The 12,255-nt window shown below is 38.0% G+C and overlaps 1 protein-coding gene and 1 pseudogene across 1 annotated transcript in view; one reads left to right on the top strand and one right to left on the bottom strand.

Moving 5' to 3' along the window:
• Nucleotides 1-12,255, top strand: part of SLCO1A2 (solute carrier organic anion transporter family member 1A2) — a 59,084-nt gene that overhangs the window by 35,813 nt on the left and 11,016 nt on the right. The window contains exons 7-11 of the mRNA XM_059682339.1: nucleotides 1,138-1,284; nucleotides 6,909-7,007; nucleotides 7,593-7,811; nucleotides 10,620-10,784; nucleotides 11,988-12,183. Coding sequence (XP_059538322.1) covers nucleotides 1,138-1,284; nucleotides 6,909-7,007; nucleotides 7,593-7,811; nucleotides 10,620-10,784; nucleotides 11,988-12,183 — 826 coding nt within the window. The remainder of the gene's footprint in view (nucleotides 1-1,137; nucleotides 1,285-6,908; nucleotides 7,008-7,592; nucleotides 7,812-10,619; nucleotides 10,785-11,987; nucleotides 12,184-12,255) is intronic.
• Nucleotides 3,052-3,171, bottom strand: LOC132228805 (U2 spliceosomal RNA; annotated as a pseudogene).

Genomic DNA, 12,255 nt, shown 5'->3' with positions numbered 1-12,255 from the left:
ATTTCTTTGCTAAACCTTATTTGGTGGTTACAGTACGCAGTAGATTATATAGAGAAAATGTGATTACTATCTAGTTAAGTATTTTTAGTGTCTATAAAGTAATTACAGCTGTAGAGAATTCAAACTTCAGTGAGACTCTTATTTAGATCTTGTAAGTATAGTATCAATTCTAGGGGGATATATTTGTGTTTGTTGTTTTATTAAAAAATATATTTTTATTGATTTCAGAGAGGAAGGGAGAGGGAGAGAGAGATAGAAACGTCAATGATGAGAGATAATCATTGATTGGCTGCCGCCTGAATGCCCCACACTGGTGATTGAGCCTACAACCTGGGCATATGCCCTGACCAGAAATCGAACCATGACCTCCTGATTCATGGGTTGAGGCTCAACTACTGAGCCACAGCTGCTGTTTTTTTTTTTTCTCTCCCTAGAGTTATTATAGAAATGGAGTAGCAGTCATAACAGCTAACTAGATGGTGTAGTTGTAGGCAAGCTGAGGGAAAAATGATTCTGACTTCTAGTATTTGCCAATTTCTGTGGTGTAAATGCTCCTATAAACTATCAATGTGTTGTCATTAAGCATTGGATTGGGAAGAGGTGCATGTAACACTCATCAAGAGATCTCGTCCAACCCAGTAGGAAATGGCTCCAGCATACAACTTACACATTGCAATACCTAAGTACTCTCAGAAAATGCAAGAGGGATGACCCAGTGAGTTATTGCTAGCATAGTAATATAAATCATTTACAAGGTGCCATGTTGCGTAAAAACTGTGAAATGCTTACCAGAATCTTAGAATTACTTCTATACTTATAGCTTAACTAGAGGTCTGGTGCATGGATTTGTGCATGGGTGAGGTCCCTCAGCTTGGCTGGTGTTCATAGCCTATTGGGGCCATCTCATTCAGTTTTGATCAGGGCTGATTGGGGCTGGCTGGGGGAGGGACTGAGGGAGGTTGGCTGTGGGAGCACACTGACCACCAGGGGGCAGCTCCTGAGCATCTGCCCCTTGGTGGTCAGTGTGCGTCATAGAGACTGGTCGACCAGTTGGTCTAAAGGTCTCTTAGGCTTTTATATATATAGATATTTTACTATCAAAACACTAATGCAATATGTTTTTTCTTTTTAAAACAGAGTGTGTGAAGGAAGTTAAATCATTAATGTGGGTATATGTACTAGTAGGAAATATGATACGTGGAATTGGTGAAACTCCCATCATGCCTTTGGGTATTTCCTACATAGAAGATTTTGCAAAATCTGAAAACTCTCCTCTATATATTGGTGAGTTTGAAAATATGCCTTAGCTTCTTTTCAGGATAGTTAAGTCCTTTGAGGGTGGATATTATTTATTTGGACTCTTACTGATTTCCAGAATGATGAAAAAAGTACTGCAGCACAGGTAGTCATCAGTAAGAGTTTGTTCAATGGAACAATTACATGCTAACTCCAAATAAACCACTTTACCAAATCTGCTCTTTGCTGTTGGAAAATACTGCTAATCTAGTGTCCCTGGAGTTCTCTTTGACTCCTTCATTTCCTTGGCTCCACTCTATATCTAATCTGTGAAGAGATTCACCAATGGTTTCTAAAAAATGCCCCTCATATTAAAAACTTTTCTCACTGTTTTTATTATGTCTATTTAAAAAAAATCTGTTTCTTATTGATTTCAGAGAGGAAGGAAGAGGGAGAGAAACATCAATGATGAAAGAAAATCATTGATCAGCTGCCTCCTGCACCCCCCGCCCCCCAACTGGGGATCGAGCTTGAAGCCTGGGCATGTGCCCTCACTGGAATTGAACCATGACCTACTGGTTCATAGGTTGACACTCAACCACTGAGCAACATTAACCAGGCCATTATGTCTAGTTTTGCTCAGGTCTTCATTCCTTCATTTGTAGATTATTGTAACTTCTTTTTTTTTAAAAAAAATTCTTTATTAGTTAAGGTATTACAAATGTGTCCTCATCCCCCCCATTAACCCCCCCCCCCTCCTCATTCTCTCATCCCTCTGTTGTCCATGTCCATTGGTTTGGCTTATATGCATGCACACAAGTCCTTTGGTTGATCTCTTCCCCTTGCCCCCTCCCTCCCCTACTTTCCCTCTGGGGATTAATAGTCTGATCACTGTTTCTCTGTCTTTGGATCTGTCCCTGTTCATCAGTCTATGTTGTTCTCTATATTCCACAAATGAGTGAAATCATGAGGTATTTATCTTACTCTGACTGGCTTATTTCACTTAGCATAATGCTCTCCAGTTCCATCCAAGCTGTTGCAAAAGGCAAGCGTTCCTTCTTTTTTACCGCAGCGTAGTATTCCATTGTTTTTTAATCCACTCATCTGTTGATGGGCACTTAGGCTGTTTCCAAATCTTAGCTATGGTGAATTGTGCTGCTATGAACATAGGGGTGCATATATCCTTTCTGATTGGTGTTTCTGGCTTCTTGGGATATAGTCCTAGAAGTGGGATCATTGGGTCAAATGGGAGTTCCATTTTTAGTTTTTTGAGGAAACTCCATACTATTCTCCACAGTGGCTGCACCAGTCTGCATTCCCACCAGCAGTGCAGAAGGGTTCCTTTTTCTCCACATCCTCTCCAACACTTGTTGTTTGATGATTTCTTGATGATAGCCATTCTGACATGTGTGAGATGATACCACATTGTCGTTTTGATTTGCATCTCTCGTATAATTAGTGACTTTGAGCATTTTTTCATATGTCTTTCGGCCCTCTGTATGTCCTCTTTTGAAAAGTGTCTATCTAGGTCCTTTGCCCATTTTTTGATTGGATTGTTTATCTTTCTATTTTTAAGTTTCATGAGTTCCCTGTAAATGTTGAAGATTAAACCCTTATCGGTGATATTGGAAAATATGTTCTCCCATGCAGTGGGTCTTCTTGTTATTTTCTTTTATTGTAACTTCTTTATTGGTCATTTTATTTCTAGTATTTTCTTTTATTATTTTTTTCATAAGCATTCTTGCAGTGTAATTTTTTCGAACATTGCTTTAATCATATTTTCTCTACCTTGTTTATGAAACATACTAGCTCTTTATTAGCTAAATCTGATATCTTCACTTATTATTTATAGCTCTGTACTCTAGTTAGTTTCCTATATTAAACTGATAAGAACAGATACTACACTTGATCTTAGCCAAAAGGCCGAGAAGCGATAGTTAGTTTCCTATATAGTTTCACTTCATCACAATCTCTCCACGCTAGTTATGCTTTTTCATAATTTATCTGTCTTTGTACATTTGGTTGTTTATTGAAATTTTCTTTTCTAAAATCACTCCATGTCACCTTCCACTATGGCCAACTTAAGATTCACCATCTTGTGTTGTCTTCTGATCCCCTAAATATTTTAAATTTATTACGCATAACTTGCTTATATTCTTTAGTTATTTCATCTGTTATTTATAAAAATCATAACTTTGAGTACAGTGACATTTTTCTATTAATGTATTTGACTTTTTAAAAACCAGAAAAGTCAAAGAGGGTGAGAGAAGATGCAACAGAACTACATTTAATCAAAATAAATTAAAACATTTAGGAATCATTACCCCAAATAACTTTGGGAAGCTTTTGATGACTCACTTATTTCACAATAACCTTTTCCAGTGTTTTTCTGTTCAATCTTTTCATATCCCTTCATATATCTCCTTGAAAGAATACAAATAGCCTTAGCCAGTTTTCTCAGTGGTTAGAGCATCTGCATGCAGACTGAAGGGTTTTGAGTTTGATTGCGATCAGGGCACATACCTCAGTTGCAGACTCCTACAACCAATCAATGTGTCTCTCTTACATCGACATTTCTCTCTCTCTCTGTCGTTCCCCTTCCCTTCCACTCTTCCTAAAAAATCAAGGGGGAAAAATATTCTCAAGTGAGGATTAATAACAAAAACTCCTTGACCTCTGCAATGCCTCTCTCTCTCTCAGTAATTCCACACCTGTTTTCCAACCCAATCACTTAAAAAAAAGGAAATAAAAAAGAAGAAAGAATACAAATGGTTACCTGCAATAAATTAACAAACACCTTGTTATAATATGTATTTCTTTATTCTACAAATACTAGGGTGTATAATGTGTAGAAATAATTGTGATAATCTTTAACGTATTAAAGTAAATAAGACATGGTCCATATAAGATTTAGGGGACAAATAACTTGCATAATTATAGATCAATTACATTTGATAAGTATATCTGTGTAATTAAATTTATAAAAAATTAAATTGCAAAAACAATAAATAAATATGGTGTGCATAAAATTAAATAACTATAACTCTATTAGCTATACATCAAGAAAACAGTGCCATATAGGGTTCTGGAGTTTAGGAGAGAACATAAGCTAGCAACACAGTTTGAGAATTTTCTATACTCAGACAATAAATGAAACCAAGAGGGCAAAGTGTAGTTGCTATGGGAAGCTATATATAACCAGAGGTCCTAGAATAAAATACTAGGGAACACTTCTTAATAGAATTGTCAGAGGAAGAAAAATCAAGGAAGGAGTAGTCATAGAGGGAAAAGTAAAACAATGAATGTATAGTTTTGAGAAAGCCTTAGGAGGAAACTCAAAGAGAAGTTGGCTGGCAATGTCAAATAGTAAATGGAGACTTAAGAAGATGAGGGCTAGAAAAGGACACTGGATAAGTGGTAAAGAGATTACTGGTGCTACCACCTGAGATTGTTTTGAGTAGAATGTGGAAGGATTTGAGTAGAGTGATTGCTTGGTAAGGAAGGAGAGGCAGAGTGTAGTGGAAGGAGAGAGAGCTGGGTGCAGTTGAGGTATTGTAAATATCAGTGGATGGGGGAGAGTGAAGAAGTACAAGAGAAGTATTTGGTTGAGCAAAACCTCAGAGAAGATAGAAGTTGTTGATGTCAAGACATTGGGTGTACATAGGGTGAACTGGCCTATAGAACCTCAGAGAAGGCAGAGACAATGGGAAAGTGCCGGGGTCCAGCCCCAGCGGGTCCAGGGGTCCCCAAAGGTGTGGACGGAGTCGGCGAAGAAGGAAGGACACGGAGACAGTGTTCAGTTGATCAGCAGCCTAGCCAGGATCTCCAGCCAGGATCTCCAGCCAAGTTCTGGTCTGGATCTCCAGAGAGGTTCTGCTTCGGATCTCCAGCCAGGTTCTGTCTGAGATCTCCAGCCAGGTTCGGTCACCAGGTTCTAGTCAGGCTCTCCTGTCAATCTCCGCAGCCAGGTTCAGTCCAGGATCCCCTGCCATGCTCTCTCGCCAGGCTCCGCCTCCAGGCTCCGAGGCCAGTCCCTGTCCAGGATCCTCCGGCATGCTCTCTCCAGCGAAGTTCTTCTGTCTCTAGAGAACGTTCTGTGTAGGTTCTGTGCCTAGGCTCTGTCTCTCTTGGTCCTGTCTTCCAAGCCCTGTCTCTGAAGTTCTGTCTTATAAGTTCTGTCTCCTGAGTTCTGTGTCTTGCTGTCTTGTTACATCTACATTTATACCAGTTGATTCAATCCTATCAATCTCTATTACAAAGGTTAGGGCGTTTCTTATCTCCATTCCAGGGAGTAAAGATTATGTAGCTTAAGCATGATTGTTCATAGTTAAAGTGATTAATTACCCGCCTGGCACTTAGTTGAGGGGTTTTATCCCCTCCCTGACTTCAGGGAAAAATCCCTACCTGGGGAAACAACCTTTCTAGGAGAGGTGACCTTGGTTAAAACACACAGCGCTAAGGGGAGCAAACATATTAAGAACAGTATGCCATATATGCCAGGTCCCTTGAAACAGCAAGGATGGACCGGCTCCCGGCAGGAAAGCACATTTTGAAGTAAAGAGAAAGATAGTAGAAGCAGCTCATGTCTGGATTTTTCAATGAGCAGGGAGGGTGCAGCATAGATTCTGAATTGTGGACAAGTTATGAGAAACTGGTGATGAAATTTCAGATGAGTGAGAAGTTAATGAGGACTGTTGGAAATAGATGATAAGAATGTGAAGGGTAAGAAAGGAGGTCATAATAAAAGTGAAGTATCAATAATAGTGAGGACAAAGCCAGAGAAAGTTTCAAGTGGGAGATCTGGGAGCAAAGCTTTTATGAGGAATACTAGAGGCCCGGTGCACAAAATTTGTGCAATGGAGGGCGGGAGGAAGGTGTGTGTCCCACAGCCCAGCCACCACTCTCTCCAATCTGGGACATCCCTCTCACAATCCAGGACTGCTGGCCTGCTTGCCTGCCTGCCTGCCTGATTGCCCCTAACCATTTCTGCCTGTCAGCCTGATCACCCCCTAACCACTTCCCTGCCAGCCTGATTGCCCCTAACTGCCCTCCCCTGCAGCCTGGTCCCCCCCAACTGCCCTCCCCTGCCAGCCTGGTTGCCCCCTACTGCCATCTCCTGCCAGCCTGGTCGCCCCCTACTGCCTTCCCCTGCAGGCCTGGTTGCCTCCAACTGCTGTCCCCTGCTGGCCATCTTGTGGTGGTCATCTTTGACCACATGAGGGCGGCCATTTTGTGTGTTGGAGTGATGGTCAATTTGCATATTACCTCTTTATTATATAGGATGCCACAAGAAACTTAACATCACATGGCATTGCATTAGAATTCCTTTAAAAGTGTGGCTATGGAAAGCCTCAAAATAATCTTACTCTGTCTTGTGGCTTCAATGATAGCATGATCCTACCCTATGCTGCTCTAGCAAGTCTTTACCTGTGACCTGGCAAAAGTGAATCTGGAGGCTCAGAGAAAGTAGTTTTAAATTATAAGGCTTCTTCTTCAGCATTAAAGAAGCAATCTTGTTACTTATATGGACACCAGCTTAAGTTACTTGCAAATTGACTAAAGCAAAAATACCTAAAGCAAAAACAATTCAGTTTTGAGACTCTTCATGGAATTAGGACTCCTTATGTGGGTATATAACTATACTATAACTTTATATATTTTTTTATTTTTAGGGTTTGTAGAAACAGGAGCTATCATTGGTCCTTTGTTTGGACTTTTGTTAGCATCATTCTGTGCAAATGTTTATGTTGACATCGGATCTGTAAACACAGGTAATTCATTAAAATCTAGTCATAGTGTCTAGAGTATACAAAGCCACTTTGGGTATGTTACCACGTTTATTGTTGCTTTACTTGACATTCAATTAGATAGATTCACTACTGTCCAGGAGTTTAAACTAAAGTGGAGGAGTTTAAATAAGTTTTTAAATAATTCATACCAGTGTGCAGGAGAGCAAGATAAAATTCTGATCTTCTGACTCAAAATCCACTGCTCTTTCTACTGCACCATGACCATATTTCTTGTTTTTAAAAGATTTCAGCATATAGATTTGAATTTCTTTTAATCAAGCAAACATTTGTGGATGATTAAATAGACCTTGTAGTTATTTAATAAGTATATATTTATAAATTCTTTACATAATAGAGCATACCTCTAAATTTATTGCTAGACATTATTGTAACACTATGCATTGTCAGATGATTTTTATGAATATCTGAATTGTATACAAACTCTATACTTGGATAGGACCTGAGAAGAGTAATGTAATTTTTTTTTCTGTAGTTCACATGAGAAATGACTAAAACTAATAAAAATGTGTATACTTTTTTTTTTTTTTTTTTTTTTTTTTTTTACAGATGAGCTGACTATCACTCCAATTGATACTCGTTGGGTTGGTGCATGGTGGTTTGGCATTTTGATTTGTGCAGGAGTGAATGTGCTCACTGCCATTCCTTTTTTCTTTTTGCCCAAAACGCTTGCAAAGGAAGGATCAAAGGATAATGCTGACATCGTCAAAAATGACAAAGAAGAGAAACAAAAAGAAGTCAAGAAGGAAAATGATGGAATTACTAAAGGCAAATATAAAAATTTTAAATATTATATAATTTACTTTTTGTTTTATATAGGTGTGTCTCTATTTGAGTCTAGCACTATAACATGCTAGGCTGCATTAGGACAATTTGCCATTAGCAGTCAGCAGTCTAACTGGTCTGATACTTCCTGTGCTACTACTTGGGAATAAGTAATGTAATGTGGAAGCTGAATTATCTCAGATTAGTATTTATATAAAATTCTTTATCAATCTGGGCACTCAACAAACTATTTATTTATTTATTTATTTAGTCCCATTTGCCTTGAAGGTCAAATTTTTAAAAAAGAAATTAAGCCTGGCTGGTGTGGCTCAGTGATTGAGTGTGGACCTGTGGTTGATTCCTGGTCAGGGCACATATCTGGGTTGCTGGCTTAAACTCTAGTGGGGAGCGTGCAGGAAGCAGTCGATTGATGATTCTATCTCATCATTGATGTTTCTATCTCTTTCTCCCTTTCCCTCTCTGAAATAAAAGAAATATATACATTAAAAAAAGAAATTAAATCTAAGAACAAAAGAAGGAAAAATATACACTACTCTGAATAAGTTTACAGTCCTGAACCCAAGGATGTTAGCTTAGCTGTGAGCTTCCTGGAAATTAAGGCAGAAAAAGAAAAAAGAAAGCAAGATATATAATTGTCTATATTTGATAGATATAGACAAAGAATAGTAGTTCTTAAGGAGAAAATCTTCCCCAAGTAACAAATTGTAAAAAAAGAAAATAATTGTCATATGTTGTGATTTAGGTAGTATTGAACCCACAGTTGTTTCCCAGCAAATGTAGGTAACTGCTCTTCTTCTTCTCCCTCTCCCTCTCCCTCTCCCTCTCCCTCTCCCTCTCCCTCTCCCTCTCCCTCTCCCTCTCCCTCTCCCTCTCCCCTCCCCCCCTCCTCCTCCTCTTCCTCCTCCTCCTTCTCCTTCCTCCTCCTCCTCCTCCTCCTTCTCCTCCTCCTCCTCCTCCTCCTCCTCCTTCTCCCCCCCCCCTTCTCCTTCTCCTTCTCCTCCTTTTGGTATAGATTATCAATAAAAGTTTAAAGTATAATTTACAGAAGGTGTTTCTATGGGGAACTAAGTTAAAAGAGTTTAAGTATTTAGATTTTAAAACTTGGCCACATATTAGAATTACCTGGGAAATTTTTAACATTGATGCCTGGAAATTCTGTATTATCTCCAAGAGGTCTGATTTAATTAGTATGAACATTTAATTGGTATGGCCTGGGTCTTGGAATTTTTAGAGAGTATTTATTTAGAAGGCAGAGAAGGGCTAAGTTTTCTTATCTATAAAATGGTGATGATAATTGTAGTTATAATTATAGAGTTGTTGTGTGAAGGTAAAAGGAGTTCAGGCACTTATTATTATTATTATTATTATTATTATTACTGCAACTAGTATTAGTATTATTTGTTGAGGTTGCTACTTCTAAAATCACCCACAATTTATAATGCCAATTTGCACAGAATTTTTATTAACAATTACAATGTTAACAATTGTAACAATTTGTAAGCATTGTAACAATTACAATGCACTTAAACCACAATTGAGCATAATCCCAGATCATTAGGAGCCAATTCAGAATCTTGCAAATTCCCAGGCATCATGATTATATTACAACTTTTTGCAAAGAGATGGTATGGACTGAGAGAGGATATTCGCATAGAATATTGTTTGTGGTCTGTAGAATTATTTTTCAAAACCAGGAAAGAGCTGAGCTTAATATAAGAAATATAGGAAATAATTTGAACTACTGAGACTCATTAATGAGGACTGGGATGTCAACAAAATGGGTGACTTAAAAAACTCCAAAGAGCTCTGAACACAACTCTCAGCCCTGCTATGTGTTTTATTCCTAAATATGAATTCTACCACTAGAATTCATCTCTTTTCATGGAGCTATGCTTCCTCTTCTTTCAATTTGTTTTTTTATTGATACTTTGTTCCAGAATGGATTTTAGGCAGCTTATTAAGCAAACCAGGATAATACAGAATAAGGAAGGTAATCAAGGCAGAGAACTTGAAGACAGAAAGTGAAAAGAAACCATGAGACTGTGACCTCAAGTGGCAGTAGTGTGACCCAGAGCATTTGCTAGAGATGGGCAAAATTTGGCTCTGAGTTTTGGCAGTGAACACAAACAGGGAAAAGTTTTGGTTAAATTATATACATGGTACTTAGTATGTACCTAATGAATCAGACCTCAGGGAGTGGGTTTTAAAAGATACCCACGTGGTTTTTAAGCACATTTTGTTGTAAACCATTGGCTGGACCACCAAAAATGATGCTCTGAAAAAGCAGAAAATTTATATTCCATGAACTCCCAAATACATACAGATTTATTTTAAATGTTCAGGAATGATAATATCAATGACAGAGTGTGAACTTCTTTATCAAGTTGATTTTGTTCCAGACATTAGAGAACAGAACAAATATCTTTCATTCCAGATGATCTCTAGAGAAGAGAGGATATTAATTAGAAGGAAAAAGAGAAGCATAAAAGGAAGTGGTATGAACACAGACAATATTTTGGTCACATTGCAGTTTTTCCTTAAGACACAATAGTAACTTAGCGAAGGCAAAACTATTGTGTTTTGGTACCTATCTAGTCAGCTGTGTCACCACTTGCAGAAGCCTCCAAAGGCAATGGCATGACTTCAGCTTCTAAGAGGTAAAAAGAGTTAACAATGTGTGCATTATAAAACAGGAAAGCAATTTGGAGGGGAAGTTGACGTTTCAGAAAAAGTCAACCAGAAAATGCAGAACCTAGTTAGTTTGACACTGTTGTCTTTCTTCCCTTTCAGATTTTTTACCGTTCATGAAGAGTCTTTTTTGCAACCCAGTTTACATGCTTTTTATGCTAATCAGTGTGGTACAGTTCAATGCATTTATTAATATGATGTTCTTCATGCCTAAATATGTGGAACAGCAATATGGAAAGTCAACTTCAGAAGCAATCTTTCTAATTGGTATGTTTGTCCTTCTCAGCATTATTAGCCCACTCCCCTCCTCCCCCCTGAAATGGTAAACAGAGTGATGATGGGTCTAGGAAACTCCTATATTAAAAACTGTTAGGATATTTTTGTCTCTGATACATTTCTCCCTTCTCTCCAATGAAATCAACAAAGGGTGTCTCTCCGACACAAATTCAAAATATTTCTGAAAATCTCGAGGAATGCACAAATTAGTTATAATTTTCAGATAGGCAATCCATTAATGAAAAAATTAAAAAAGGAAGAGAGTGAATTCATTAGGAGTCAATGTTTTACTCTCAGATTTTACTCTTGGCTCCCAGTCATGAATTCCATGGTTCTCCTGGTCCCCCTGGTCCCCCTGGTGGTTTCAGGTGTCTCTGCAGCCTATATATTCTGACTTTCTTGTGACCACATGACTACACCCCCCCCCCCCCCTCCCGGGTTAGGTTTCTCTAAGGATCTCTTTACAGTTGTGAAAGTGAATTTCCTAAATTATCTGCATCCACATCGCCTAGAGTGCTAGTTAAAAGTTCAGATACCTGGTGCCCCCCTTAGACATACTGAATCAGACATACTGAATCTCTGGTGTGGGGCTCTGGAATGGATTTTTAACAACCTCTTCCAAGGGTGTAATTCAATGGGCAGATCCTGGCTTGTAAGGCTGTCTCTTCTTTTTCTTCTTTTTTCCTTGTGTGGAGGGAGGAGTAGCAGCAAGACATGTATTGTAAATACACTTGACAATTACAGGCAGTAGTCTTTGAAAGTACCTTAAACTGTGCCAAATTCATAACCAAAATGGGAATAAACAACAACAAAATCATATAAATCATATATATATATGTAAAATGACATTCCCAAAATGGAAATCAATAAATTACTGGTCGGTCAACTTGACTTGTTGCTCCTACTTGGAGCCTGCAAAACATTTATATCCTCCTGTTATCAATTAAATGAATAATAATAGGTCTTCAAAAATATACTTTGACATTGAAGGGCATTTAAAAATCTCTCTGTAGATAACATGTAACAAGTAGGGATAAAATTCAATCAGCCATATTTACTGTGAAATGGACCTAAATGGTTTCTTATGTAAGACATGTTAGATATCTTTTCTGTAGTCTATAGTTAAATAAAGGTAATATCATATTTGTTTCTCTGCTAAGTAACATTGTAAATAACATTTTCTTGCATTTATAGGTATTTACAACTTACCTCCAATATGCATTGGATATATTTTCGGCGGATTAATGATGAAAAAGTTCAAAATTACTGTCAAACAAGCTGCCCACATAGCATGTTGTTTATCTTTCATTGACTTTCTTCTCTACTTTTCGTGTTTTTTCATGGTCTGTGATAATTCTTCAGTTGCTGGCATAACCACCGATTATAAAGGGTATGGTTTTTTTTTTTTCCCCCTAAAGAATGTTATGCACTTCAATAGTTAACATATTTTCTTCAATGATTA

This window comes from Myotis daubentonii, chromosome 2 (assembly GCF_963259705.1).
Source record: "Myotis daubentonii chromosome 2, mMyoDau2.1, whole genome shotgun sequence".
NCBI classification, from domain to species: Eukaryota; Metazoa; Chordata; class Mammalia; order Chiroptera; family Vespertilionidae; genus Myotis; species Myotis daubentonii.
The sequence above is the reverse complement of the archived record's forward strand: the minus strand, read 5'-3'. Positions and strand labels throughout refer to the sequence as shown.